Source organism: Eublepharis macularius, chromosome 2 (assembly GCF_028583425.1).
Source record: "Eublepharis macularius isolate TG4126 chromosome 2, MPM_Emac_v1.0, whole genome shotgun sequence".
Taxonomy (NCBI): domain Eukaryota; kingdom Metazoa; phylum Chordata; class Lepidosauria; order Squamata; family Eublepharidae; genus Eublepharis; species Eublepharis macularius.
This window is the reverse complement of record NC_072791.1, coordinates 74,669,687-74,688,392: the sequence shown is the minus strand read 5'-3', so window position 1 is coordinate 74,688,392 and position 18,706 is coordinate 74,669,687. Positions and strand designations below refer to the sequence as shown.

The following is an 18,706-nucleotide window of genomic DNA, read 5'->3' as shown; positions in this document are numbered from 1 at the left end:
AACATGTTCGTGAACAGGGCCATGTTCATGGTTGTTCATTAATCCCTGTTCAGGGATGGCAATGAACAACAAACATCATGTTCGGGTTTTTTTTCTGTTCGTGCCCATCTCTAGTTGCAACTCACCACACCATAACAAACCTTAAAGGCACAAATAATTTGAAAATTATTTTTAAAAGTTAACTCTAGAACAGTTCTTAGATTGTGAACTGAAATTTTGGAGAGCATGGGTTCTCTCTATAATTATCTAATTTGGCCTGTTTCAGGGGAAACCAGTTTTAGCCTTTAATGTAAATTGTCTATTGCTTTGGAATTCAACTGATCTAATAAAACTACTAAAGGCAAGAGCTAAACTGATCACTGGAATTTTTCCATCTATACAAAATAAAATTAACAATATAAAATATAATGTGTATAAAAGATGATCAGAAAATCTCAATTTTATAAGTAATGTGGCTAAAACAAATTATACTCACTCCTGAGAAGTCTCTTTACCTCTTAGAAGACTGATCTGCCTGGATTATGTTCATGGGTTTCAGTCTATACACCTTTAAAGAGCAACTTGTCATTGCATTAGTAGCCTCTATTAAAATAGAATCCAGATACCACAAATATGCATATAGTTTGCATATAGAACCCTTCTGTCTAGAACCTCAGTTTTCAGTTTAAAAAAACCTAGCCTATGGTTAATGAGAAGACTATTATGTGTGTGAGAGCTGAATTCTGTAACTTGTGTGTGTTAAACATGTGCACATTTTGCAAACTGAGCTCACGTGTACATAGATTTTCTAATTTTGCACAATTTATGCTGGTTCTAAGAGCTACTGGGAGGAAGAAAGGACTGTGCACTCTCCTTAAACAATGAAAAGACCCCTGAATTGCTAATGCCCACACAGGTAAAGTAATTTCATGGGAGGGAAGGGTCAAAACTACCACAGCACCCAGGGGTGGCACCAGGGTTTCTGGCGCCCAAGGCTGCCCCTATGTACGCACATGCCCCTCGGACTGTGTGATGACATCACTGTGTGTGACGTCATCATGCAGCAAGCTGGCCCCATTGGCTGGCAGGCGCCTGTCACTGCGTGTGATGTCATCATGCAGCAAGCTGGCCCCATTGGCCGGCGGGCGCCTGGGACGGCATGCAGAGGCTGCCCGCGCTCCCAGTTGGGCGTGGTGGGTGGCTGGGTAGGTTCCGCACATCCGCCCGGACGCCTGCCGTGCCTGGCCCATGGCTGCTGTGCCCAGCTGGGGGCGTATGTTGGCGGCAGCAGCATGGGGCGGGAGGTCTGGCAGGCTGCAGCAACTGCGGGCCAGGCACACCAGCTCCGTGGCGTGTGCCCCCGCCCCTAGCGCCCCCTCTGGCACCCCCTTCGGCGCCTCAGCACTCAAGGAGGGGGCCGGACCTGCCTCAATGGGTGCGCCGGCCCTGACAGCACCACAGCCTAGATATCTCTCTCTCTCACTCACTCTCACTCTCACTCTCACTCTCACTCACTCACACACAGAGTCACAGAAATACACACACAGCAACCTACTATTAATCCTAAAAAATTATCCCAGAAACATGTTCATAGATCTCTCGACATCTTATCTAGTTTGGTTCATATTTTCAAATCTCTTTTCACAGTCAATAGAGTGAGTTAGAAACTTAGAAGATACTGATATTAGTACCCAGTACCAAAGTTGGGCTTTTTTCTACACTTGCATGAATTCTCCATCAATATTCTAAGTGTTCTGTGCTGGAAATACTTTTACGTTCTTTTATATATAAGTATTTAAACAGACCTTATAGCTAAACATATTGGTTACCAATATGTCTCCTATATAACTCTATGTGGTAAATGTTTTTTTCAGCCGCGCTTATAACAGCAAGTCTCTTAAATAGTTTCAGCCTTCTCCCTAAATGATGTTCTTTTCCATTACATCTCATTCATCTCCTAGTAATCTCTCTCGCTCTCTTTGTGTTCTTTATATAAATTATTGCAAGTCATTGTGTACTATATTTAGACCTCCTGTCTGTTTTCCATATGCTGAGACCTTGGCTGGCTTCCTTGCTACATTCCTGCCTAATTCATGCCTCACTTTCTTTACACTCTTTGCCTGAACACATGCATTCACTTTTTAAAAGGAAATGTATTGCTTAAAATGGTAGTTCTCTTTTAACACAAATGGCTGCTTAAGTATGAGTTGATTCTTTCCAATGTAGTGATTTAGATATCAGCATAGTGTAGTGTTTGGATAATTAGACTAAAACCAGGGAAATTTGCGTACAAATATCCCTTTCGTTGTGCAGCTTGCTGAATGACCTGAGAAGTCACGAACAGTCACTGTTTCTCAATGGCTACTGCTTGCCTAGAACCGCATCCACCAACACTGTCTCATTTTAGCACAAAGCACACCAGCAGTAGAAAAGGTTTAATAACAACAACAACTTTTATTATTTCATTATTATGTGTTACAGTGCCAACCCATACTTGGGAAATACCTGGATATTTGGGATCCAGTTTGGGGAAAGGAGGGACTTCAGCAGGGTATAATACCACAGAGTCAACCTTCCAAAGCAGCTATTTTCTCCAGAGGAGCTGCTGTCTGCTAGAGATAAGTTGCAGTTCTTGGAGACCTCAAGCCCCCACCTGGAGGTTGGCAATAGAAATGGGCACAAACCTGAATACGAACCAAAAAAACCCCACGAACCAGCCCAGTTCAAGGTTCACGAACAAGTGGTTTGTGGAAGCTCGACCAAAAACTTCCACAAACTGGTTCGTTTGGTTCGAATTAAAGGGCAGTTTAAATGGCCATTTCCCTGGGGAAATGGCCATTTAACCTTCCTGCTGCTTGCAAGTGGCAGGGCCCTTTAAACACCCAAATCACACAAACCCTAGCCCCAGCCCCCCACATCATTACTATAAGATAGGTATATAATTACCATAAGATAGGAAGGTAAGAAGTGGAATGGAAAGGCAACCTAGGAGCAACCCCTGCCAGAGTAGTTGTAAACACTGCAATACTTAGCTCCCCTTGCCATGCAGAGGCTAAGGAAGGGGGAGGTGTCTGGGCATATACTGATTATTCACTGGTAGGTGGCAGCAGAAGCAGGGAACTTTTGTGATTGGTGAATTGCAGCTGCAGTAGTCTGCAGAGTTCAGTTGTGACATTATTTACAATAGCACAGGCTGCGGGGGGGACTTTGCATCTAGTGGTGCTGATTAGACTCTTACCCCTATCAGCAACCACTTCAGCCAGTGTAAGCATGCAATACTGTAAAGGCTGCTGCCGCCTAGGAAGTAGAAGGCCTAAGGGGTGGTAGAAAGAAAGAGGGACAGACTGGTCAGTTGGCTGGAAAGTAAGAGCCTTAGGTAAGGGTGAGTCAACAAGGCAGAGAAGCATGTGAAGGGGCGGAAGAGAATTAAACAAGGAAACTGTAAGAACATCAGGCCGAGTCTGTCTGGAGCTATGGTGCTGTTCTGCTGGTAGGAAGTGAGAGAACAGACTGGAGACTATAGCATGCATCTCCAGTAAATAAAGGACTTTCAGAGCAATCCTAAGGGTTGCTCAGGATCCTGAGGATTGCTCAGGGAGCTGACTAGCCCCTGAGCTGATGCATCTCGGAGTTATGTCACCATAAGTCCAAGTTACACCAGTGCAGCTTCTCAGAGCCATGCACTGGGCTCTTGAACTGGTGGTGCCCTGCCTTGGCCAGCCTCAGATGCAGGGCCCTGTGCCAACATAGGAGTGGGCAGCCCAGGGAGTGGGCCAGGAGTTAGTCAGCTCCCTAAGCTGCTCCAGGCTGGGTAACACCCCCAAACAACAGCAGAAAATTATGCCATGAAAAGACAGCATAACCAATAGGTGCCCATACAAAAGGAAGAGTTGACATACATGCTCATGCATGGCTCCACCCCAATGGCCTGGAGAAACACAGGATAACAAATAAGCTGCAACCAATCCACTAGCACCTCAGCGGCAGCCAAGCCTCCTCCCCAGCATCTGATCATGGCCCTCTACCCAGCATAAATCACAGATAGCATGCCCATGAATTCAGTAAGTAGGGGGCATGGGGCTCTGTATTTCGCCTGCATAATGGCCAAGTATCCCTTGCACTCATTGCCTCCAAGCAGCAACCGTGGAAGGAGCAAGGCAAGCTGGCAGTCAAAAATCACTTCCTCACTCAATGGGTAAGTGCCTTCCTCAGGGGGGTCTCCTGCCCCCCATGGGGCCATGGACCCTCCTGAGGTGCAGCAGCCTTGCCATTGCTCTTGCCATTGTTTTCCTTCAGGCAGGTGGCAATCCAACAGGGAGACATGGGAGCATGGTGGTCACAGTCCCCTGCAATTTTCTCAGACTGCATTTCCAGCCCGGTTGCAGGAGCATTCTCCCTCAGGAAGCTGTTCGACCTGTGAATCTGCCTCACTTGCGAGCAAGCAGAGCAAGTGAAGGCTCAACCTGTCTTTGAAAGGCTCCTAGGAGCAGCACATATAGCCACATTTGCCATAACAGGCAAAGGGAGTTGGCAACCTGTATCCAGGCATCCCCTTTATGTTTGACAGTTCAATAAAGTCTGTGTTGTTCCACAACTCTCTCCCTGTCTGTTTGCTCGTATGTGGATGGCAGTAGCTCAATGCCCCTTATTATCCCAACTCTCCTCCCCACCTGTCACTTCCCCATAGGGCTGCCCATTACACATCCCAGAGGATGGCCTCTTGGTCAGGAATGGTCATGATGGAGTGGTTCCCAAAGGTATTCCAGGTGCCACTGGCCATCCGTTTTGTTCTGCTGCACAACAGAGCAACGGTCTCCTGGCACCTGGGGCCCGCACTTAGATTCCCAGGGTTGTCAAAGACAGTGTGTGGCTGCTCTGGTGAGAGTTGGCTCTAAAGGGGCCCCACTCTCCTACAGCACTGTTGGCATCTGATAAGCCATGCAAATGGTTAGTACATGGGGAGATCTGAGATCAACACTACGGCTCCATGGCCATTGATGCAGGAGAGAGGGACTTGTGGAGCCACATACCAGCCCAACTGGTGGACCTCTGGGGTGCCCCATTGGCTAGGCCATCCTGCTCCTTCTTTTACCATGGGGTACAGAGTCAGACCTGGAGCTTTAGCCTTCCTCTCCCTTTTGCCCAAGTAAAGTTTGAATCAAGAGCCCCAGCTAGGGGTGTGCACCCGAAAAAGATTTGGCGAGCCGCTTTGGGATTTGGGTGTTTAAATACTTCAGTATGCTCTGTAAAGATTTGAGAATCTTTACAGAGCACACCAAAGCTTAAAGCAGCACTTTTCTTGCTGTTTGCAAATGGTAAGAAAAATGTTGCTTTCAAATGCCTGCCGCTTTTTTCAGCCCATGGGAGAAGCAAGAAAAGTGTTGCTGCTTTCAAAAGTGGTGGGGCGTTTGAAAGCAGCAACACTTTGTAAGCAGCTACTTACAAACACCAGCCGCTTTTTTCAGCTGATGAAAGGGAAAGGAAGGGGTCCCTCCCCCTCCCCCTCCCATCAGCTGAAAAAAGAGGCGAGGTGGGAAGTTTGACACTTTGCTTGCTGTTTGCAATTGTAAACAGCTAGAAAAGTGCCGCGGCTGTTGCCACTTTGCTCGAAGCTTGAAGCTTTGCTTTGGGATTCCCAAATTGGCTCACTAAAGCTGGGGCCGATTTGGGAATCCAGAATCTTTCCAAATCGGAAACCCAAAGCGCACACCCCTACCCCAGCCATGCTGTCCTAGTGCCTTTCCATTGAGCCATGCTGGTCTGTGTGATATTATTTGTCAACACCAGAGTTGCAGCAGGGTGTCTAGTGACTGCTGACATATCTCTTGGAAACCTCCTCTCCTGGCTCTGAGGCTTGGGGGCTGGTCCTTAGCATCAAGAGCTATGAGTTCAAGCCTGGTCTGGTCTTTTTGGTCCCTTTGCCTTTCTGTTTTTTCTTTTCCAGGGAAAGTAGGTTTATGGCTCGGGGTGGGGTGGGGTTGCAAATGGGTGTCGCTTTTGCTGCCAGTCTGACCCTCTCCAACCATGCAGTTGGGTGTATGTCCCCTCTGAGCTGGGCAGGGGGCCTTTTGAGTCAAGTGCCTCTGTTGGGGTGCTGCTGTCATGGGGTCTTGGCACCCTGTCTGCTTACTCTCTGCAGGGAGGGAGTGGCATTGACAGGCGGTGGCCACATTCATTGCCAGAAATTGGCTTCACCTTTAGCTGCCACTTATGGAGTAGCCAGTGGCAGTTGTCATGTGAGTGATGGATGCTGCCGGAGTTTCTATGAAGAGCTTGATCTGCTGCCTGTGCCTAGCTGGATTCACTCATTGGTTTATTTCCCTCCTGAAAAAACCTTAGGGAGCAGTTTTGCTTTTTCTGTATTTTCAAAAATGGGTTTTAGCTCATTTTCTCTTTTTCTGCATGTTGGAGGTGAAACACTGAGCATGGGGTCTATGTGATATAAATGACACATTTCATTTAATGACATGAAATGCCCATTGGAAGGAATGTGTGTAATCACGATACCAATTTGGAAACAAAAATCTAAAAGAGCAAGGGAAAAGGTAGCTGTATGGATCTGAACTGGCAAATAGAGTGTGAAATGCAGGGCTTTTTTTCAGCAGGAACGCGGTGGAACAGAGTTCTGGAACTTCTTGAAAATGGTCACATGGCTGGTGGCCCCACCCCCTGATCTCCAGACAGAGGGGAGTTGAGATTGCCCTCGGGCAATCTAAACTCCCCTCTGTCTGGAGATCAGGGGGCGGGGCCACCAGCCATGTGACCATTTCCTCCGAGGGCAACCCACTGAGTTCCACCACCTCTTTTCCCAGAAAAAAAGCCCTGGTGAAATGTCAGACTATACAACATATGTACTATTTACATGGTGGAAATCACTCCACCCAGTAGCCTGGCCTAAAACCTGACTGAAAAGAGTTCAGGACAGATGAGTTATCAAAGAAGACCTGGAGTTGGTCAGCTATTACTCTCTCTATCTCTTTGCCCAGAAAGGCAATTATTGGCCACATTATTTTATTGTATTGGGACAGTATGAAATTTCACATCCCCAGGAGATTTCCAGTCCTTGCAGTCATAGAAGTTACAACAAAAAGAAGGGGGTAGGTGGGTCCCATGTGCTACTGACACCATCCTAACAGCAGCTTTTAAATCACCTATTCTCACAGGATGTATAGGAGTTCCCATCTCACGTGTTCCAAACTTCAAAGATGAACTCCTCCAAAGTAGAGTACTTTGGGCAAAAAAGGACTGCCCAGGATATATTGCAGAATCTTACTTTAAGCAGGACATTTTGAAGGGGAGTGGAGTACAGAGGATGTAGAATACTTCCAGGCTCAAACAAGGAACCCTGTTGTTTGCCGGTCTCTTGAGTTAGTTTTGGGTTTTCTCTAATTCACTGCAGCATGATCAGATTGCAGCTGGCTGAAGGATATGCTTTCCAGTGTGTTTAAGATTTGGAACAATCCCAGATTTCAGGGAAAGGGGGCATCTGTGACACTGAGTGGTGGTGAGCCAATTCCTGCATTTCTTCAGACTGATTTCTCCTTTTATAATTTGCTAGCATTAACAAATATTTGGTGGCTGCAGAATGAACTAGAAAATCAGGTTGAAGGAAAAGAGACTGGTAGAATAGGAAGAAAGTTGAATTGATTTCAAAGAAGTTCTGAGTAGGTGTTTTTGTCTTTACTGAAATCACATTGGGACTTGCTGAGAAGCTATTTGAAGTGTTACTTTGTCTAAGAGGCTGGTCACTAAGGTGGATTGTTCTTATTGTATGTGTTTTTTCTTCATAGAAAGTGGGATTATTTATTTATGTATTTATTTAAAACATTTCTATGCCGCCTTTCCACATCAAAACATTAAAACATTTCAGCATTAAAACACCATTTAAAATAAAGTATATATAAAATAATTGGATAAGAACATATAAACACACAAACATGTTTGGATTTGATCCATGTAAGTAGTGTGTATTACTAAATCTGTCATAAAACTTGTAGAAAAACCCTACCTGACTCCTCAGGGGTGCTTTTCTTTATGAGGGTCAGAAACAAGAGTTCAAGAGCTGGGCAGTGATTTCTCACTTTCCAGAGTAGCAGTGCCACCGGCAGCCTCTTTTACCAACCCTCAGCTTGAGACCAGGAGGTAAATTCTCAAGCACTACAGAGTTTAAGCAAATAGAAGTCAGTCCTACAATGTAAGGACACTTTACAGGCTGAGTCAAGAAAACAATTACTTGGGTAGCTTATGGCAAAATTGCCAGGGTGCTTAATTCAGATTGAAGTGTTATGAACCCAATTACTCCACACAAGTATAATTAATAAAGTTTATTAAAAGAAGAGCAAGTAAATACAAAAGTATAGAAGTGTGCAAAACAGGAGAAGAAAATAATAGGCTAATTATCTAAACTAGCAAAAATTTGTTAGGCTTTTAATCCCAAACTAGATGTCACCTTTTAAATAAGCCTCAACGTCCAAAAGGAGCTTCACAGTCTCCAATCCAGAGAACAAAGACAAGATGGCGTACAGCTAGGGCTGCTACGTCCCCCTACCCTCCCAGCAGGATGGGGGACCTGGTAATCACTGGGATGTTTGCACATGTGTGCTCCCTGTTTGAGGCCAACAGCAGCCCCTGCGAAGTGTGGGAGCACTCCTGCAGCCAACACGATGATGTCTCTTCAGGAAGGGACATCGTCGCACCCCACTGGGAGCATGCCTGCTGCCTGCTTGCCTGGGTTGCCTGCTGGTCAGACTTGGCCAAAGGACTAGGAAAAACTAAAGGATTTTTTTCTCGATGGTTGTTGTGGGTTTTCCGGGCTGTATTGCCGTGGTCTTGGCATTGTAGTTCCTGACGTTTCGCCAGCAGCTGTGGCTGGCATCTTCAGAGGTGTAGCACCAAAAGACAGAGATCTCTCAGTGTCACAGTGTGGAAAAGATGTAGGTCATTTGTATCTACTCAGCAGGGGTGGGGTTGAGCTGAGTCATCCTGTAAGAGTTTCCCAGGGTGTGGAATGCTAATGGCGGGAGGCTTCACTGTATCCTGAGGAGGTTCTTTTGCATATGGATTGGTACTTGATGTGCTAATCTTCTCTGCAGGGCTATTGTCGGGGATAGAATGTTTTGTTAGCCTGGTGTTTTTCAGAACTGGCAACCATGCTCTGTTCATTCTTAAGGTTTGGTGCTACACCTCTGAAGATGCCAGTCACAGCTGCTGGCGAAACGTCAGGAACTACAATGCCAAGACCACGGCAATACAGCCCGGAAAACCCACAACAACCATCGTTCTCCGGCCGTGAAAGCCTTCGACAATACATCGATTTTTTTCTCTCTCCCCTCAAATTGTATACATAAAATATTTCATACCAACTAAGCTGTCTGGTGGAATTTTATTCACAATACTAAGTTAAATTATTCTTTAAGTCAACTCAGAGATTCCAGCTGGTGCAGAATGCCACAGCTCAATTATTATCAGGAGCTAGATGAAGCATGCATATTACGCCTATTCTGCAGTCACTCCATTGGTTACCCATCAGTTACAGGGCTCAATTCAGGGTACTGGCAATCACATACAAAGCCCTTCACAGTCTTTGTCTCTCATGTCTGTGGGACCACCTCTGTCCCTATACTCCACCTCGGCAACTTTGCTTATCTGATCAAGGTCCTCTGTGGTGACCCCCTCTTTATGGAATGGCCTGCCTAAATAGGACAGGAACCCTCCCACTCTCCTAGTTTTCCACAAACTGTGCAAAACCTAATTATTCAGGAGGGCTTTCTTACACAGGTGCCAGGTATAAGGAAATGGTTCAGAGAGATGTGTTGGTGACTGCGGACTATACTACTGTGTATTGTCTGTTGCGGTAAGTATGCTCCTACTGAAAAGTTCAGTGCTGTTTTATGTTCTGTTTCAGCATTGGTTGTTTGCTTGCTTGCTTGTCTCCAGCTCTGTATTGGATTTCTGCTTGTTTTCCAGTTTCTGCCATCCTTAACCTATTGTATTGTATTTGAATGTCGCAGCCAAAGTTTGTATTGATTTATATTATGTAAACTGTGAGAAAGATGGACTATAAATAACATAAACAAACAAACGAATAAGTATAATTTATGACCTTAATTTTACACCCTGGCTGTTTCTCTAAAGTAGTTCCTTCTGCTAGAACAATCTTGTTCTTACATTTAATATTTATTTATGTCATTTATAATCCACCTTTCTCACTGAGACTCAAGGAGGATTACACAGTGTGAGATTAGCACAGTCGGTTTCAAAGATATTTTCATAAACAATGCCATGGGGTAATTAAACATAATTTTACAAAGACATAGTATTAGCAAGAATCCAATACAGAGTTGAAGAAATGCTGAAACAGAACAAACAATTGTAGAGCTGACATTAGACCACATGAAGCACAAGTAGCTTGTAGGAGCACATATTTAAGACAACAGGTAGTACTTAAGGCAACATAATGGTGAAGTCTGTGGCCCTTAATTCATTGGCGAAGCATCCGATGATAGGGCAAGTAAGACAATAGCCTCATATTTAGCTTTTCTGCATATAGATCTGATTTCCCACTTGCCTCAGAGATGGGAAGGAAGAAAGGAATATCGTTGAGCAATGAAAAACAATTGCTTCTCATTTTTCAAAAAAAACTTTCATTTTCTTTCCCACACATGGTTTCTGTAACATAAACAAAGCAACAAAAATATGGAGGTGAGAAGGCAGAGAGGCAGGCAGCAGGGAGGGGATGATACAGAAGAAATACAACTGCTGCTGTAGGTTCTCTGTTTGCTGAAGTTTACAGAAGGCTTCTTCCTCTGCATCTCTAACTGGAAAAATCACCAGCTGCTTTTAAAAACAAATATTAAGCAACTCAAATGAAACAGAAGATGTTTTCAAATTTTAGAGTCGTCATTCAGGATATGTTGCTTTAGGAAAACAGAAATGCTTCTGAGTATTGAGAACAGTGTGAAAACTAAACAAAGGTACATTGTGATAGAATATCATTAGGGCATGTTTAATGACATTGTCATTTTATTCATATATAAATCTATGCACACACATACATGTTTCATGGTACATCATGAACTATGTACCATTTTGTATGTCTAGCTAGAATACACCCTATAAAACAGTCCTTAAAAACAGCAGCTTTTCTGTGAAGAGCAAACCAGAATAAAAGTAATGTTTTCATATTCTGTCATATTCATATTAGTCTGTCAACTATAATGTGAACAGTAAGAGGATAAATCAGTTGGGAATCTTTCCCTGAGAGAAAGCATGTTTGCTCAAAACACTTTGGGGATCTCTTTGGTAATAAGCTGGGCTTTTTTTCTGGGAAAAGAAGTGGTGGAACTCAGTGGATTGCCAGCACAGGGGGCAACTCTTGGTGGGAGGTGGTGCCCCTGGTACCACATGTGTGCACGCAAAGTGCGTGCACGTTCTCAGGACCAGTGGGTCAGCTGGAACAAGGGGGGAGTTTTTAAAAGTTTAAATCACCCTCAGCAAAAATTATCACATGGCTGGTGGCCCCGCCCAGACACAGGGGAGTTTAGATTGCCCTATGTGCCACTGGCAAACGGGGCCACCAGCCATGTGTCCATTTTCAAGAGGTTCTGGAATTCTGTTCCACCACATTCCAGCTGGAAAAAAAAGCCCTGGTAATAAGGTATTTTTTGTACCTGGTTGTTTGTGTCTGCCTTTTGTGTCTTCTTGTTGAGTGATGCGGCTTCCCCCTCTGGATGCAGAACAGCATCTGAGTTGTTAGAAATTAGGGCCAAACTACATACTTGTGGGGCGAGGGGAAGCTCTAAATTTGATCAGAACGTTGTTCTTGAGGAAGGAATTTGTAACCCTCTCCTCCATTTTGATAGTTTCAGGTAGATAGCCATGTTGGTCTGCAGTAGAATAGCAGGGCTAGAAAGACTGGAAGCTTTTATTCTGCCTCTGGATTCTCGTGGTTTTATGATGTCATATCTATTCTTCATTTTAGCTTGCCATTGGAACCACTTTAAAAATTATGAAGCAGCATAAAAATATTGTAAATAGTTGCTGTTCACTTCCCTGTGTAGTTCTTTTCCACTTTCCATAAGCACAATATTTTATGCAATTTAAAAAATCTGGAAATAATAATCAGCAGGAAACTTCCCCCCTTCCCTCCTTTGTTTTTCGAATGTATTATAGGTGAGATACTGCTGAAACTTATCTTGGAAGGCTGCTGCACATGACTACATTTTAGGCAGGCTGGGCTATGATTAGGGATGTCTGCATGAAGCTGGCAACCAGTGGGAGACTCACCAAGTTTGCTGGGGCCTTGCTGGTGATATTGTGGCATTGCTGGTGCCACAGGATTAAAAGCCCCTCCTTATCTCAAAAGTGGAGGATGGGGGAGTCACGGGCAGCCACAGGGGACAATCCAAACTCACCACACATGTTCCAGAGGCCTTCATGATGTCTCTACTGGTTGAAAAACGAAAACGACTGGGTCTCACAGGGGGGGAAATCAGCTCCATAGCACTTTCGATATGTTTGGGGCCAGTCTAGACCTGCTAAGATCCTGTCACTTTTAGTTTTCAACCAGGAGTAGGTTTACCAGTCCCCTCCCCCAGTGGGAGTGGGGGATTCCTGTTCCCACCCTCTGCCCCCTGCCACCACTCACCTGGCCAGTGGGGGGGCATGGGAAAGGTGCAGGAATGGGCCTCTTGGGCATGCTCCTGGGGTAGCATGATGACATCACTTCCCAGAAGTGACATCATCACCCTGCCCTGAGAGCACTCCTGCGCTTCCCAATGGGCCAGTTTAGGGTCCAAATTGGCCCACTGCGAAGCACGCATGCACTCCTGAGCCGACGTGATGTTGTCCTTCAGAAGTGATGTCACTGGAAGTGACATCATTGCGCAAGCACAAGAGAGACAGAGAAGGTGAGTGCTGGGTACCCACCCTCCTGCTGGTAAGGTAAAGGGAAGTGGTAACTCTAACCAGAAGTGTGTCACTGGACACCATAGTAGTGATGTTATCACAGACCTGGCAATGCTGATGGCCACGTTCCCCCCTCATTTTTCTTCTGCCACTCAGCTGAGCTACAAAGGGTAGTATTTCCTCCCAGCAGGGGGCACAACTTGGCAAGCCTGATTGTAGTTGATAGACCTGAAAACCCCCATTTTGCTAAACATTGAGAACTGCACTTTAGAACTATTCAGGGTAAATCCAGAGAAAGAAGGCAGTATACATGACGCACATCTTGATGTTCTCCTTTAGCATTAAGTATACTGGAAGTTCAAACAAAAGTTGTTGTCTTAGAAAAGCCTTCTGGTTTCAAAAGGAGACCAGATGCTTATTAGCTCTTTGAAACTTAACATTTGTTCAATATAAAAAGTTCACAAGGCTGTTTCAGCTTTCCAAGACCCATAAACTTGATCAGTGTATTTATACCTCTGGAAACAGTGGCCTTGTGTATGTCAAAAAGACCAACGGTACTCTGGTTTTACTATTTTTAATTTAGCTAGGAGTACGAAGAGGAGGAGAAGGACTTAATTGCAAACAGACTGAAATTTATATAGGAAATCTGTATGCCCCTTGGGGGCATCTAAAAAGTGAGGGCCTGAAATTAAAACCATATCCCTTTCTCCCTCACTCCCTAAAGCATTTAAGCCTTGAATAATGGATTGCTGTTTGCTGTGTGTTGTGTTGTGATGGTTCTCCCTAAAATGCCTGCCATGTTTATGCTGGGTTAGCAGATGTGTCACAGTATATCATCATATGGGCAATTCTAGTCAATGCATTTTAAAAGTCCAAAGGCAAGTCACAAAATGTAGCATAAACATTTCACTTGTCTTGTGCTCAAAGGTTTGGCTAATTATTCCAGAGAGATAGGCAAATTTCAGTCCACTGATGTTGCACCATTGTGCCTATCCAACTCCTGGGTCCTTCCAGCCCTGTTGCTCCAACTGCATGTAGTATTTCCTACCACCAGGCCTTGTATGAGGTTCTCTCCCACTTGTGTTGCCAAATTCCAGGTGGTGGCTGGTGATCTCCCAGAATTACCACTGATCTCTAGGCCATAGAGATCAGTTTGCCTGGAGAAAATGGCTGCATCGGAGAATGGACTCTATGGCATTATACTCTGCTGAGGTCCCTCCCCTTCCCAAACTCTGCCTCTCCAGGCTCCACCCCCCCAAAACTCCAGGAATTTACCAACCTGGAGTTGGCAACCCTATCCCCCACCATCTTTCTCCTTGGCCTGTCCTCCCTGCCTCAGCCCTCCACTCCTCAGACCACTGTCTAGTCTCCCTGCCCTGTGCAATTGGCATCCTCTACTTCCTCAGCCCCACTTGTTTCTTTGGGGTTTTTTGCCATTTGTCTCCCCAGACTTTCTGCTTCTTGCCTTCCCTGCCTTTTAAACACCTTTTCTATCAACAACACGGAGCATTCTTTCCAGCTATTTTGGTGGTGGGGCGGGGGGAGTTCAGTAATAAATTTCTATCCGTTTTTGGAAATACTCCATTTGTACAATCTGTTGAAAGGGACTTGTCCCATCTTTCTTGCATCCTGGCCAATGAGAGATGCAGGAATAGGCAGGGTCAATTTCTTTAATACCGTACTCAATAGAAGATATACAGTGGTGTGAGTTGCCCTTCCCTCAGTAGGTAAAGGAAAACTCATAACATTTTCTAGTTTTGGGGAGTCATGTTGATGTTTATTTTTTATATTTTGTAACCCTAGTCCTATTGCGTTGTTTATTGGATGTCTTATGCTGTCTGATTGAAAAATGTATATTTTGTAATCTTCCTTGAGTCTCAATGAGAAAGGCAGGCTATAAATAAAGGTGGTAGTAGTAGTAGTAGTAGTAGTAGTAGTAGTAGTAGTAGTAGTAGTAGTAGTAGTAGTGTCTACATGTACAAATTAGAGTATAGATGGTTAAACATCTCTTTTTATTTAACAACTAAGTTTCTTCATTCTGTGACTTCTGTCCCCATTCTTCCTGACTCAGGCATCCTTCTGTAGTATACTCTGTATCTCTATTCTCCACTGCAAAGAAGACCAAAGTCAATCAAATCCTATTTAAGTAGTCTCTGTTTTCGCTGCTGGCCACATCCATATAAGTTTGTTCCATTTGCTCCATGCTATTTCAAGGTGGAGAGGCGCGTGCAAACATCTGATGAAGTTGAGCTCATTCACATTGTCCTGTCCTGCTTTTATGGTGTTTCCGTGACCAGTTCCATGAGGGATATGTAGCCCACTTTGGAAACCTTTGACTAGACATAGCAAAAATTCTTTCATTAGCTTTGTTACTCAGCTTTCTGAAAAATGATAGAAACTGAAGGGATGGGTTCTTCAAATTTAATAGTAGATTTTATCTAATTGGGCTTCCAGTTGCTGCATTATGCTGGACTTCAGCCAAGATTAGTGCCATCTCTCTTGAAATTTGTACTAAATGCTTTTAGGGTGGGCCAAGGATAGGGGGAAGGGCATTATTAAGATCCCACTGCTGCTACCAATTGTGGAGGATGGGAGGCATTATTAAGATCTTGCCTCTATCACTGAGGTATGGAGACTGACATTTTGTAAAGCCCATCACCCACTTCCAGATTTAAGAATAAGCCATTAAAGTCACTGTTACAATGAATTATCTATGGTAGTATCCTATATTTTCAATTTTTAAAAGTTTATCTCCTATGTTTTGCTCCACAATTTGTCCTTAAAGATAAGTCTTTTTATATAATATACTCTGATAGCTTAGTATTTATTAAATGAAGGGTAGATAGTCTAAGACAATGGGACAAGAGCCAGTATTTTAAAATGTTTATTAAAAATTAATTACTAAAAGTATATAGATAATATATTTTTTAAACTGGACATTTGTAATGCCATTAGACTTTCTTGTTTATTTCCTGACCGTGACTGTAAATAAAGGAGGCAGCAAACTCTGTGCTAGTTCACTCCCCAAATTAAATTCAAATAGCCAATTTCCCTCAAACTAGTATTTACAGAGGCCTTCTTCTTAGTTCTAAAATCTTTCTGGTCAGACTCTTCCTTGAATGTTATGGGTAATGAAGATATAAGCAACATTTCTGAAGCTAGTGATTTCTCCCTGGTCAGGACTACTCTCTGACCACATTGGAACTGGGACACTGTGCTGCACCGGCAAGATCCAATGTTTGCTCAGCTAGCGGTATTCAGGCTGCTCTCCATCCAGCCTCCATTTTCCTTTCAGTTCCACTGCCAGACCACAAGCTTCTTTTCTTCAGACAACTCTTCTGCTACTATCTTCTTCTTCAGCTTTTTGCTGCTGCCAGCTATCACTCACCTACTGTCCATAATCAGGTCACTATGGCCATTGTCACACGGGCTTTTATTTAGCGCGAAAATGGTGCAATTTCCCAGCAAACACCCACCTTATTTCAACACTGATGCGATTTTCTCTCTTCTGCTTTGTGCTTGATAGTCGCGATATTTTGTGCCTCACTGTGAATGCCTCACATCAATGTATTTCGCCTTGCAACGCCCTATGCCCTCCCTTCAATCCCAGAATCCATTTCTCCCTGCGACTCCCTTTTTTTTAAAAAATTATGTCCTTATAACGCCATAACGACATAACACAATGCAAATTTTCTGCTGAAGTAAAAATGACTCAATCACCATTGGAGAAATATTTTAACCCAAAACCACACCTCACTAAAGTTGGAAAAACAAAAGGGTCAACCAATGTTCTGACCACTCCATGGGCGGGAAAAAAGGGCAACCTATCAGCGTCATTCTGGGTTGGTCTATGGGAATGTTTATATAATGTTATTCCGTTATAGTGGAATTAAACGGCAAAAAATTTTTAAAAAGGGGGAGGAGCTGCTTCTGCGCCATTAGAGAGAATGGAACAGAGCACTTCGGTGTGGACAGCTTGGAGCGTGAAGAGCCGTGAGGTGACCCAAAGAAACGTTACTGTGCCGATATCAGGTATGACGTTATATGCTGTAAATTTAACGGAACAGATGCCAGTGTGACGACGGCCTATGTCTATCCTTTTATTCTGTCTGGACACATCCTTTTTGCCTACCACTGTCTGAGGCCGCCAGCACGTTTGTTCTTAGCTTATAGACCAGTGAGAGTGGATTGACTGTGCACTGACCACTCATATCTGACCCATCTATTTAATTGATATCAGCTAGGGTTGCCAGCCTCCAGGTAGTAAACAAACTGTATAAACCGCACCCTACTAACTAGATTATATGAATATATCAACTTGTTTAATAAAGCACTTTCATAAGAATCATTAATACAAGCATAATACAAATTCACATCATCTGAGGATCAACATCCATCATAACCCAATTCAAATATATAATTTTTGTTGTGCTGTGCAAGATTCTAATATAATAAAGGTAACTGCTGACGGGTTGCCAGCAGGAACTCCCATTCCGGAATCCCTTTATCAAAGCAGTTACTTCTGTAAAATACATACAAAAATAATTTTTAGAATTCATATACAATGCACAAAAATGACCATATGATTGCACTACTACATACTCACAAACAGTTTTGATGGATGACATTTCAATAAGGGATTCCGGAACGGGAGTTCCTGCTGGCAACCCGTCAGCAGTTACCTTTATTATATTAGAATCTTGCACAGCACAACAAAAATTATATATTTGAATTGGGTTATGATGGATGTTGATCCTCAGATGATGTGAATTTGTATTACGCTTGTATTAATGATTCTTATGAAAGTGCTTTATTAAACAAGTTGATATATTCATATAATCTAGTTAGTAGGGTGCGGTTTATACAGTTTGTTTGCTGATTCACCCCGTACCTCTCTCCTGTGTTAATTTCGAAGCCTCCAGGTAGTGGCTGGAGATCTCCTGGAATTACAACTGGTCTCCAGGCCACAGAGATCAGTTCACCTGGAGAAAATGGCTACTTTGGAGGGTGGAATCTATGGAATTATGCCATGCCAAGGTCCTTTCCCTCCCCAAAACCCACTTTCTCCAGGTTTCTCCAGGTTTCATCCCCTAGATCTCCAGGAATTTCCCAACTTGGAGCAGGCAACCCTAATATCAGCTCCTGAAAATGTCACAGAAAATCATTTCCATGATCATAGTAACTGAAGTAGCTCCACAGTTTGGTTGGCTACACAGAAGCCTTGAGAATGGATCCTGAAAATAAAATCACCCCACTTTTACCTCATAATTTTTCATCAATTCTTATCTTTAAGCAATATTTCCATGCAGAACTTTTATTTGTACTTTGTATATACATCTCATAACTCTTCCCAGGATTTTAGTTTATTTCTCCATAGGCTGCAGTTAGTATTATGTTCCATTTCCAGCAAACACTCACATCCCTGGAGCCATTGCAACCCTTATGGACTCGGTGCCATGTTGTTGTGGTCTCTGTGATGCTTCAGAATGAGTATTTGAATCTCTTCTCCTTTAGATCAAGTGATATTTCCATTTTCCTTACCATATGCCAAACGTTGTCGTGTTCCCAAGTCCCATGCTCCTTCCAGCAAATCCTCTGTTCCATTTTCCACATTCTTACTGTGTCTGTTATTTTCTGGATTCTGAACAAACTGAAATAAGAGAGAATGCAGAAGACCAGAGACCCTCTGATTTATTGCTGGTACACAAAAAGTATACTTTTTTTTTTAAAGGAAAGATAAAGATAGATGGAGAGCCTGGGGAGCAGAAAAGCAGCCAGAAGCGATTACATTCAGTGTTAGTTGGCGTGTCCAACATATTTT

The 18,706-nt window shown here is 43.7% G+C and overlaps 1 protein-coding gene across 8 annotated transcripts in view; it reads left to right on the top strand.

The window, feature by feature from the left end:
• RAD51B (RAD51 paralog B) overlaps positions 1-18,706 on the top strand; it is a 636,381-nt gene that overhangs the window by 578,773 nt on the left and 38,902 nt on the right. For 2 of the 8 annotated variants that reach the window (XM_054971802.1, XM_054971798.1), the window contains one exon: positions 9,149-9,231. The exons of the other annotated variants lie outside the window; for them this stretch is intronic. Coding sequence is in view for 1 of the 2 variants with exons in the window: in XM_054971798.1 (XP_054827773.1) it covers positions 9,149-9,168 (20 nt within the window). In the remaining variant the exon portion in view is untranslated. Of the gene's footprint in view, positions 1-9,148; positions 9,232-18,706 lie in introns of those variants that run through there. 8 annotated transcript variants of the gene reach the window in all.